The sequence below is a fragment of the Delphinapterus leucas genome, chromosome 13, assembly GCF_059928025.1.
Source record: "Delphinapterus leucas isolate spDelLeu-1000000601 "Yukka" chromosome 13, BTC_Dleu_Yukka2, whole genome shotgun sequence".
Lineage (NCBI taxonomy): Eukaryota > Metazoa > Chordata > Mammalia > Artiodactyla > Monodontidae > Delphinapterus > Delphinapterus leucas.
Window position 1 is genome coordinate 54,663,553 of NC_143141.1, and position 11,405 is coordinate 54,674,957.

At 40.0% G+C, this 11,405-nt stretch overlaps 1 protein-coding gene across 1 annotated transcript in view; it reads right to left on the bottom strand.

The window, feature by feature from the left end:
• The window catches only part of STON1 (stonin 1), a 54,566-nt gene extending 43,860 nt beyond the window's left edge, over positions 1 to 10,706 (bottom strand). The window contains exon 1 of the mRNA XM_022573886.2: positions 10,333 to 10,706. Within this exon, the coding sequence (XP_022429594.2) occupies positions 10,333 to 10,585 (253 nt within the window). The 5' untranslated portion in view covers positions 10,586 to 10,706. The remainder of the gene's footprint in view (positions 1 to 10,332) is intronic.
• Positions 10,707 to 11,405: the final 699 nt, after the last annotated feature.

Consider the following 11,405-nt stretch of genomic DNA (forward strand, 5'->3'; position numbering starts at 1 on the left):
TCCATTATCACATAGATGTGAGGGCCAGAGAAGGCGGCCAAAGATGACTGCTGGTTTGGTTTCCTTAAAATAATAGAATTTGTTGGGAGGTATGGGAAAGATATGTCTATATAGATTTCTTTAAACATTATAAACAAGCTCTGCTGATCTCGATCAACATTCCCAGAGATGCTATAAGCCACAAGTAAAGAATCAATTTTTCAATGTAAACCTCTCTGCACTGTTAGAGACACAAGTAAACACACATGTCAGGGGAGAGAGAACATCATCTCCATGACCAAAGGGAACAGGAACCTCTCCATAAAGGCTTTTCTTCTCAACATCGGTATGAGTTAGGATGTTGGTTGATTGTGAGAAGGTTTTAATCTACTATAAAGAACCTAAAGGACAGCATTTGGGGACTGGAACGGTGTTGAGGAAATTCAGATCTCTTCTGGACTAAGAACATGTGGCCAGATGTTGAGCGAGACACCATCCCACAGTGCAGAGTCCCCCTGTGACGCTGGTGTTAGCACACTGTACTGTTAGGGCTGCATTCATTCCGTAGTAGTGGATTTCACATCCAGGGGCTAACGTAGATGCATTTACTTACTTGTATTCTACTTTACATATAAACTTTAAAATCAGTAGTTAAAAACTTCAGTCAATATGACAGGTTGAGTTGACATAAGAAATTACCCCTTCCAATCCAAACACTTCAAAACACTGAACAAAATTATAACAACAAATATTACCACATAAAACATAGATAAAACAGAAATCTCCAGATACCAGAAATAAGGAGGGAAGTCAAAGCAGATCAGTCAGTGGAAGCTGAAGCTAAGGGCCTCAAGGAACCATCCAGACCAGTTAGAGGCCTAAATGGCTGGCAGCTGAGACTTTAATGACATGCATGCAGTGGGGGGAGTCCAGTAATGGCCACCTGATGCCAGGAGCTGTCAGTGAAGCAATTACATAAAAGCTGGAGGTCATAAAGGCCTACTTCATAAGTGAAAGAGTTCGAGAGGAACATCACTTGCCAATCTGAGGAAAACCGTAAGAAAGCTTGTCATCTGCTTGGGCAAAGAGTAGTAAATGAGTGACCTAAAAAAAATTGAAATCCAGGCTTACAGCACAAAGCAGGAACAAGGTTTAAATGCATACTTTCAGGTTATACAGGGCCTGTATGCCAAGACATTAACAAAAAGGCTAATTTGGAATGGGTAAAACCCAGAGAGGATCAGCAGGAGCAAATGTGAAATCACTTTATAGTGCTATGCTAGCAATCCTGAGGTACATAGGATTTCTATGGAACACAGCTCCTAATGAAGATGCAAGACACAAGAGAAAATGAATCGTAATTAAAAAATTCAAAAGCAGAAATGACAAAAAATCTAAAACTACAATATGTTTAAAATACTGAAAGACATAAAAAGGACTAGAAATTAAAAGGCAAAGAGATAATATTAAAAAAAAAGAACAGGTAGATATCAAGTACCAAATAGAAATTCTAGAAATAAAAATATATAGACATTAAATTAAAAAAAAAAAACAATGGATGGGTTGAACAGTAGACCAAATGCAGTTGAAAAAAATTAATAAACTGGAAAATAGAACTAAAAAAATCACTCAGAATATAGCTGAGAGATAAAGAGATATATATAGTTGACCCTTGAACAATATGGGTTTGAACCATGAGGGTCCACTTATACGCAGATTTTTTTCAACAGTAAATACTACAGTACTACACGGTCCTCAGTTGGTTGAATCTGGGAGATGTGGAACCACGGACTTGGAGGAACTGCAGATACAAAAGAACTGCATATATGAAGGGCCAACTATAAGTTATAAACAGATTTTCAGTTGCACAGAGGGTCATCACTCCTAACTCGTGCGTTGTTCAAGCGTCAATTGTAGTATGAAAGAGAAATCTTAGACGAAGAAGACATAGAAGATAAAATGAGAAGGTTCAACATTTGCCTAATGGGTATTTCAAAAGGAGAGAACACAGAGTATGAGGGACTCAATATCAGGGTAGAGGCTTTTGTCTCTTATGCTCTTTTCTATATCTCTAGCACCTGGAAGCATTCCTGATACACAATAAGTGCTCAATAACTACTTTAAAATAGATTTGTGGAGAAAACAACTGAGAAACCTTTAGATATGAAAACAGAGATGAGTCTTCAGATTAACGAGCACACTGAATTCCAAGTAGGATATATAAAAACAGACTATCCCTGGACACATTATAATGAAAAGGCACAACATGAAAGACAAAAAGATCAGACTGAAAGTCTCCAAGAGAGAAAATAAATTGCCTGCAAAAGAACGGCAGACCGAAAAGAGATTTCCCATAAGGAACAACTGAGATGAAAAGACAGTGGAGTAATAATTTACAAAATGCTGAGGGGAAAATATCGACTTAGAATTCTATACCTTGATAAATTATCTCTCAAGTGGGACATGAATAAAGACAATTTCAAAACAAAACCAAAACTACCCACAAGATTGGAGTATTACAACTCTAGACCTTCAGTGAAAAAATTACTAATATGAAGAAAATGAACACAGAAGTATACAACGGTATGCAAGAGGCAATGTTGAGATAAGAAATTGGTAAAGTTAAATAAATTTTGACTGTAAAAAAGAAAAAAAAAGTGGAAATAACAATGATGACTAATTGCAGGGGTGGGGAGAGGACTATACGCAATGTGGGATCAAACCACTAGACCACAATAACCAGGAAGATTGGAAGAGAGGCAGATTAGATTTAAAGCCATCTAAGGCTACTGCATTGTTGACAGGAAATAGAGAAATTGATTAACTTTAGATTAAATGGATGCACATGTTAAAAATTTAAGAATACTAAAAGGTAATACAAATAGAATTTTGTCTTTCAAAACAGTTGACAGAAGTAGGAATATATAAAACTTGATCAATCCAAAGAAAACTATGCAAAGAAGTATAAAAGAAGCAAACAAAAAATGCTAAATAGGAAAAACAAAAACTTAAGATGGCAGAAAGAGGTCAAATGCATATAAATTACAAAGAATGTAAAAGTTTAAACTCAATTATTAAAAAGACACATTTTCAGGTTATAATAAAAATGAAAATGAAGCTACACATAAAAACTGTTCCTAAGATTAACAATTAAGGCAAAATTATAGAGAGAAGTTAATATAAAAGGATATAAAAAGACATACAAAAAGTAATAACCAAGAGGAAGTAGGTATAGCAACATTAATTTCAGGCAAAATAGAATTTATGCCAAAAGCATCAACAGAAATAACAGAGGACAGTACATAACATAATAAATCCACCCCAGAGAAATAACAATCATGAACTTGCACAAACATTGATGGATTACAAGGAGAAATTGACAAATCCACAGAGTGGAAGATTTTAACATTCCTTTCTCAAGAAACTGAAGAGAACTCAGAAAGCAGGCAAAAGAAAATCAGAAAGAACATGAGAAATTTGAAAAACACAGTTAATAAGTTTGACCTGTTAGATTGATATAGAATGCTGCAGCCACCAAGCAGGAAATATATTTTTCTTTTAAACCACACATGCAATATTTGGAAAAATTGTTTATGTAATCGGACACAGAGGATTGCTATTATACAAACCATGCTGTCTTTTCATAATGCAACTAAATTAGAAATCAACAATAATTTAAACAAAGTTAAGAAAAAGTTTTCTTAAAAGTTGAAAATAGAAAATTAAATCCATGGGTTAAAAAGAAAATAAAAGAAATACGAAAATGGGATTGACATATATACACTAATATGTATAAAATAGATAACTAATGAGAACCTGCTGTATAGCACAGGGAACTCCACTTCACTGTACAGTAGAAACTAACACAACATTGCAAAACAACTATACCCCAATTAAAAAAAAAGTTATAATAGAAAAAAAAAGTCTAGAGCCAAGTGGTAATGAAAGTACACATATCAAAACTTGTATGATGTGGCTAAAGCAATATGTAGAGCTAACTTTACAGCTTTGAAATGCATTTATTTTTTTGGCCGTGCCACACATCTTGTGGGATCTTAGTTCCCTGACCAGGGATTGAACCCGGGCCATGGCAGTGAAAGTGCCAAGTCCTAACCATTGGTCCACCAGTGAATTCTCTAAACTGCATTTATTGAAAAACAAAAAATAAATGAGCTAGAAGTTAACTCAAGTAGCTAGAAATGGAAAGGAAAAATAATAAAAATAAGAGGAAAAAAAAGAAATGAAAAGCAAAAAGTATAGATAAGAAAGAAGCTGCTTCTATCAAAAGACTAATTAAGTAGACTTCTATATTAATTTTTAAAAAGAGATGGCACAAATAAACAATATTAAGGGGCTTCCCTGGTGGCGCAATGGTTAAGAATCCTCCTGCCAATGCAGGGGACACAGGTTCGAGCCCTGGTCCGGGAAGATCCCACATGCCGCTGAGCAACTAAGCCCGTGCACCACCACTACTGAGCCCGTGTGCTGCAACTACTGAAGGCTGTGCACCTAGAGCCCATGCTCAGCAACAAGAGAAGCCACTGCAATGAGAAACGCATGCACCGCAACAAAGAGTAGCTCGCCCCACTCGCCACAACTAGAGAAAGCCCGCGCACGGCAACGAAGACCCAACACAGCCAAAAATAAAATAAATTAATTAAAACAACAACAAAAAAACAATATTAAGAACTAAAAAGGGAACATATCTTAAAACATAGTCAATATTTATAAAAACCATAAAAGAAAATTATGAATAAATTTATGCTAATAAATTTGAGAACACATGAAATGGATCATCTAAACAAACAAATTATCAAAACTGGATCAAAAAGAAATAGATCAAATCTATCAATAATCATTTATGAAACTGAATTGTCAAAAACTTGACACACATACCCTGACTAAGCAGTTCAGAGGATTTTACAATGAATTTTACCAAACTTCTAAGAAATAGTCTTTATCTCTCACAAACTGCTTAAGAAAAATATATATGAAAGAGAAGAAGTTTCCCAGCTTATTTCATTGAGCTAATATAAACTTGATACCAAACAATGTAAGAACAATATTTTTTAAAAAAAGAAAATTACAGACCAATTGTTTCACTTACGAACATTTGCAAAAATCCTAAACAAAATACTAGCAAATGATATCCCATAGAATAAAAGAACATATCTGTATATGTGTGTATATATATATGTGAGTATGACTCAAAGTAATTACATATACTCATATTATCACTTTATAATATTAAGAAAGAAAGTTATATCACCTCATATAATTTACATAAAAACATTAAGGCATTACATAAAATCAATACTCAGTCATGATAAAATGTTTAAGTTATTAAAAAATATTAATAGAGGGAACATCCTTAATTTAATAAAGAATATCTACTGGAACCTTAAGCAAACTTCACGATTAATGGAGAAATTTTAAGAGCACTTGTTAAAGACAGTACGAAGACAAGGATGTTCGCCATCGCTGTTACTATTAAATACTGTACTGAGGGTCTACCCAATGCAATAAGATAAGAAAAAGATATGGTCATAAGGAATTAAAAAGAAAAGATAAATATTATTTTGTGATTGCCTACCTAGAGAATTCAAGAATATCTACATACAGACTCTTAGAACTAATAAGAGAAATCAGCTGGGATGCTTGATACAAGATCAAAATTCAAAAATCAGGAACGTTTCTATGGGCCAGCAAATAACCAATTTGAAATTATAATAAGAAAAAAAGATACTTATAATATCAACAAAACCTATACAAAATAAATATAGCAAGAGCTGTGTAAAACAGTTATGTGGGAAATCACCAGTCATCTTTCACCTGAATAAAAGGAAAAGACGGGAAGACCTGATATTGTAAAGGTGTCAGTTCTCTGGAATATAAATTGAATGAAATCAATAAAAATACCAACATGATTTTTTGCCTGTGTGCAACTAGACAAACTAACATTTATATGAACCAGTAAAATCCAAGAAAGCCAAGAAATTCTGAAAAAATATAAAAGTAATTGTAATAGCTAACAATTATTGTGTGCTTCCTTATAGGGCAGGCACTATTCTGACATTCTGCATACATTATCCTTAAAGTGGATACTATTATCTATTTTATAGACAAGGAGACTGAGAGAAATTAGGAAACTTGCCCAAGGTTACTTGGTATTCTTAGGAGTAGCAACAGACGAAAGAAGACAATTATGTAATATGTTCCAAATACTGAAGGAAAATAATTATGAGTCCAGAATTCCACACTCACTCAAACTCTCATTTGTAAGAGCAAAATAAAGACATTTTCAGCAATATAAATATTTTAAAGTTTACCAAAGGCCTTCCTTCTATGAAAGAACTTCTAAATTTCCATTGATATGAACTCAGAAGGAAGGAGTGGGGTATCAGAAGTAGCAGCCTCCAAAATGCATTGGATAAATAAAACAAAACAAGGTAAAGTAGGTGAGAAAGGTGGAACCAAGTAAATAGAAGGTATATAATGTTATTAGTTATTCAAAGTACAGGCCATAAAGTCCTATGCATATGCTAGAAGTAGGCCACTAAGTTGGCCCTGTCTTCCTTTTGGCCAAATAGGAAATGGGAAACGTCAATTAAAGGATTCACAGCACCCACAAGACAAAACAGACAAGTTGTTCACAAGAACTATTCCTGGTACTGAGACCACAAAGACATTTCTCATTTGGTCAGACAGATACAAGATCTGGGATTTTGTTCCAAGTGTGATAATGTGGGAAAGAGATCCTTGACTCTTACAATTTTTTTTCAACAAGAAGGTGATTTAGAAGCATCAGCCTTTCAGAAAACTTTTCCTTGAAGAATAAAAGAGATAAAGCCTCCTACTTAAGGTGTGTTATTTGAATGACCAAGTGTTTTAGAAAAGTCCATCTTTAGGTATATTCCAGGAAGAGGATGGATAAGGTGACGTCTAGGGACCTGGGTGCCTGTGAGGATACATGGTGGTACAGGATGTGGGCTGCTTCCCCAGAGCTATCCCCAGAACATCTCCATCTCTGGTTCATCTTGCCGATGCATGGGATCACCCACATAGCCAGGCTTCCAAAAAATAGTTTATTATTGTGTTTTCACAGTAATCAACATTGAGAAGCAATACACTTTTCTCTTCCTTTCCTGTTCCATGGTAAATCCTTGACCTACCTATCCTGACATTCCATATAACACATAGATAAGATAAATGGGAGCCTGGCAGCTTTACCTGGGCCTTCCTACCCATCTCACTCCCCTGACAATGCCAAGAAAAATGAACACCCATACTGGTAGGGCTCTGAAGACGTAATTTGCTGGTCTTTAAAAATCCTGCCTTTTACCAGGACTGTTCCAGAATCCCATGGGGTTCCTGGAATTCCAGGCTGTCCAGGAAGCGTCTGAGGAATTCTGGATTATTTCTCATGGGTATAGCTGGCTCCCAAGGGAAGGTGAGCTACCTCTGGCTAAGTCTGGAGCAATTCCCAAGGACTTCCAAAGAGAAGTGACAGTGGGAGATGGAAGAAATGGGAGATAGAGGTATTTTACAATTAATCAAAATATCAGTTCTTACTGAACCACAAATTACTTTCCCTTCCTTTTCTATTTTTTCTTATAATTAAAATAACAATAATAATACATGTTGGACTTCCCTGGTGGCACAGTGGTTAAGAATCTGCCTGCGAATGCAGGGGCCACGGGTTCAAGCCCTGGTTCGGGAAGATCCCACATGCTGCGGAGCGGCTGGGCCCGTGAGCCATGGCCGCTGAGCCTGCGCGTCCGGAGCCTGTGCTCCGCAACGGGAGAGGCCACAACAGTGAGAGGCCCATGTACCGCAAAAAAAAAAAAAAAAAATTAACAAAATACCCTAAGCATGTCTATATAATTTGGTATCCTTGTACAACATGATTTTAAAAGGCCACATCATATTCCTTTAGGTTATTTTACTTCTTAAAACAAATAAGAAGTAAAAATAACGCCTTCCCTCCTTTCTCCTCTGCAGGTTCCACTGTTCGTCTGTTTCCAACTCATCTGACCCATCAGATGATAGCTGGCTGCTTTCTATTGGCTAACTGGGGATGCAGCCTTCATCTCACCATCCAGACCACCTGCTTCATCAGCCAGCCTTCATTACATCCCCAGAATCCAGAGCAGCCATTTGGGGCTGCACAGCAAACCCTCGTGCATGATGGCAAACCACCAAGTTTAACAAGATTCCATGAGGTGGTACAAAAGCTGAACACGGCAGAAAGGCAATTTCTTTGCAAATAGTATAAGGCTGACTTCTGGGACATTAAATACACTATTAAAAATTCTCAGGAAGAGGAAGAGACTGAAGATTTTTATCTGAGTGCATTGTTTTTCTAAGCACCAGGGCCAAACAAGTTCAAAACTTTTAAGGGCTTTCTTTTTGAATGGAAGTCACAACACTTTCTTACTAATGACATTTTGAAACCACAGTAAAACCTTACTAATTCATAGTAATGGGGAACTACCACACTCAATCAGCAGAGAAAATGAATTATATCCTTTTTAAAATAAAGAAGTTTCTTTCCAATGAAATTCATTTTTTAAAAAAATCTTTATTTCTGAATAGTTCAACACCTTGACCTGTTTTGACGGGTTGTTCTGAAGCTGATCTAAGACATATGTTACAACCATATTTATTGTTTATATAGAAACAGGAATGGCTTATGTTCTTGAGAAGGGCATTCTCCCTAAAAACAATAAAAGTTCAACACTCCCCACAATCCTGTTCATACAGCTCACTCCTTAGGAAAGCTTTTTCTTCCTTGGTCACGTGGAAGCAAACCCCAGTTCAGGCTGCCCCCGGCTGCTCCAGTTCTGAGTGAGTGGGCAGAAGTTTGTAATATCAATCCAGATCAACCCCTTAAAAGAAAAAATCCAAAAACCTCCAGATTCCAGGCTTGACCAGACCCATCTGAGAATTAACAAGCTCCTTCTCAGCACCCAGAGAACTAAGGCTGTCATGGAAACACTGATTCAACCCTAATGAGAACAGACATAAAAACCACACAAGTGAACTAAACATTCCTCTACCCAAATGGAGTCAAGTTGAAGCAACAGCCTCAGGATTAAAATAAGTGAGGCTGTTTTTTTCTTTGCGATCCTGCTCAGTTTTGCCTCTTCCATTGCCTTGTTTTCACAACTCCTGTTTATGAAAAAGTGGGAGGGAGAGGGATGGAGAGGAGGGCTAGTAGGAGGGAAGAGAAATGCAGGGTGAGTAGCCAGGCTGGGGAATGCCAACAAACACTGCGGTTTTTGTCAGGCAAATGAAAACTTCTAGCCTGAGGGAGGCTGCAATAATCTGTTTGGGGTAGTCCGAAAATAAGATACAGTGAACTCTCATCTCCCACTAAAACAGTTAAGTATGGAATGAAGTCTTTACTTTCCAAAGATCAGGTTCTGCACAGTATTTTTAGCAAGCACTCTTTTTCTCTATTTTTTTCTTTATTATTTTTTCCTGTTTCTTTCAGAATTAGAAAGGCTAATTAAATGACGTATCATTATTATTGGAAGAAAGCACAGTCAGAGAGGCTGAAAAAAAAAAGGTGTCCAACAGAAATAGTAAAATCCCAAGGAGGAATATATTTTCATTTCCCCTTGGACACACAAGGCATGATTTGTGCGGCCAGGGGATCGAACATCAACTCCTACTTAAAGTCCTTCCTGCAGGAAATCTTTGGGCAAGTGTGAAGACCCCTGTGGCTATGGCTCCCTGGCCTGAGTCATCGCCTTCTAGGGCTGGAGGGGGCACCAGGCTGGAGATATCAGCCAGTGGGACAGGAGCCTCCCGGAGAAAGGTCGGGGGGGGGGGACGGGGGTGGAGAAGGTAGCAGCATGAGTAACAGGAGCCAGGAAAACACAAGGAAAGTGAGAGTCCTGGGGGTGGGGGGATGCTGAGCCTCCCGGGGGAGGGATGGAGGACCGGGGCCGGTGACCCTGGGCCGGGAGGCCAGGGCCGCACGGGCTGGAACGAGTCCCCGCCCCCCACCCCCCCTTGGAGCTGAGTCTAGATTCTTTTCTTTCCTGCTTGAGTTTTCTTTCTCTTGAGAGCGGGACCCAGGTCACAGCAGCAGCCCCAGAGCTGTGGTGTAGACGGGAAGCCGGGTGGGGCTCACCCCGTGCGGGCCCTGCCCTCTGGGGGCTGCGAGGGCGGCGAGGGGGAGAAGGGGCACCGCGCGGGGCACCCAGCCTGCCCGGGAGATGCCTGCGTCCCGCGACGTCGGCTGCGGCCCCCCTTCTCAAACTTTTCCAGCAAACCGGGGGTAACCCACCCCGGAGAGGGGGCTCCCCATGCCTCCCCGTCTGTCCCCTGGGGGCGGTCACTCACGGGCAGCGCGGCTGGGGCTCCGACTCTGGCCGCCGCCATCCACCCGGGGAGAAGCTGTAGGACGAGGAGGGGGAGGACAGGGGGAGGAGAGGGAGGGCCCGGAGCGCGAGACTGGAGGGGCGGGGAGGGCGTGGCCACTCCGCAGAGGCTCTCCCGCCCCTGCCCCACCCCACCCCCTGCTTCGTCCCCGCTTCTCTCCGCACTCCTCCCCGCCCTGGATCCCCCAAAGTTTCTCTGGTGTCTGATTCTCCATTCTCTTCTCTCCTCGTCTTCCTTTGGAGTCTCCAACCCCCAAGTGGGGGGAGAGGGTGCTCCCTGCAGCAGAAGTGGGGCGGGGTGGGGGCAGGTATAGGAGTTACGTTTAGATGCCCCTGGAAGCAGACGGCTGGGGCCTTTGGCAGGTCTGAAACCACCCTCCCCCTCTAGGACCTTGTCTTTTCTGGGTGGTGGGGTGATGGGGGGGAGGCTGGGGGGGCGGCGGGAGGTTGAGGCGACTTGGGGTCGTGTTGCCACGTTGCTTCATTGAGCTTTTGGGCTTGGCTTTCTCTTGTGATTAGAACTGAAGAGGTTTTTTTTGCCTTTTTAAAAAATTGAAGTACAGTATAGCTGATTTACAATCTTATATTAGTTTCAGGTGTACAGCATAGTGATTCAGTATTTTTACAGATTATACCCCATTAAAAGTTATTACAAGGGCTTCCGTGGTGGCGCAGTGGTTGAGAGTCGGCCTGCCGATGCAGGGGACACGGGTTCGTGCCTGGTCTGGGAAGATCCCACATGCCGCGGAGCGGCTGGGCCCGTGAGCCATGGCCGCTAAGCCTGCACATCCAGAGCCTGTGCTCCGCAACGGGAGAGGCCACAACAGTGAGAGGCCCGCGTGCCGGGAAAAAAAAAAAGTTATTACAAGATAATGGCTATAAGTCCCTGTGCCATACAGTATAACCTTGTTGCTTATCTATTTTTTACATAGCAGTTTGTATCTCTTAATCCCACACCTTTAATTTTCCCCTCCCCTCTGGTAACCGCTAGTTTGTTTTCATGAGTCTGTTTCTGTTTTGCTACATACATTCGTT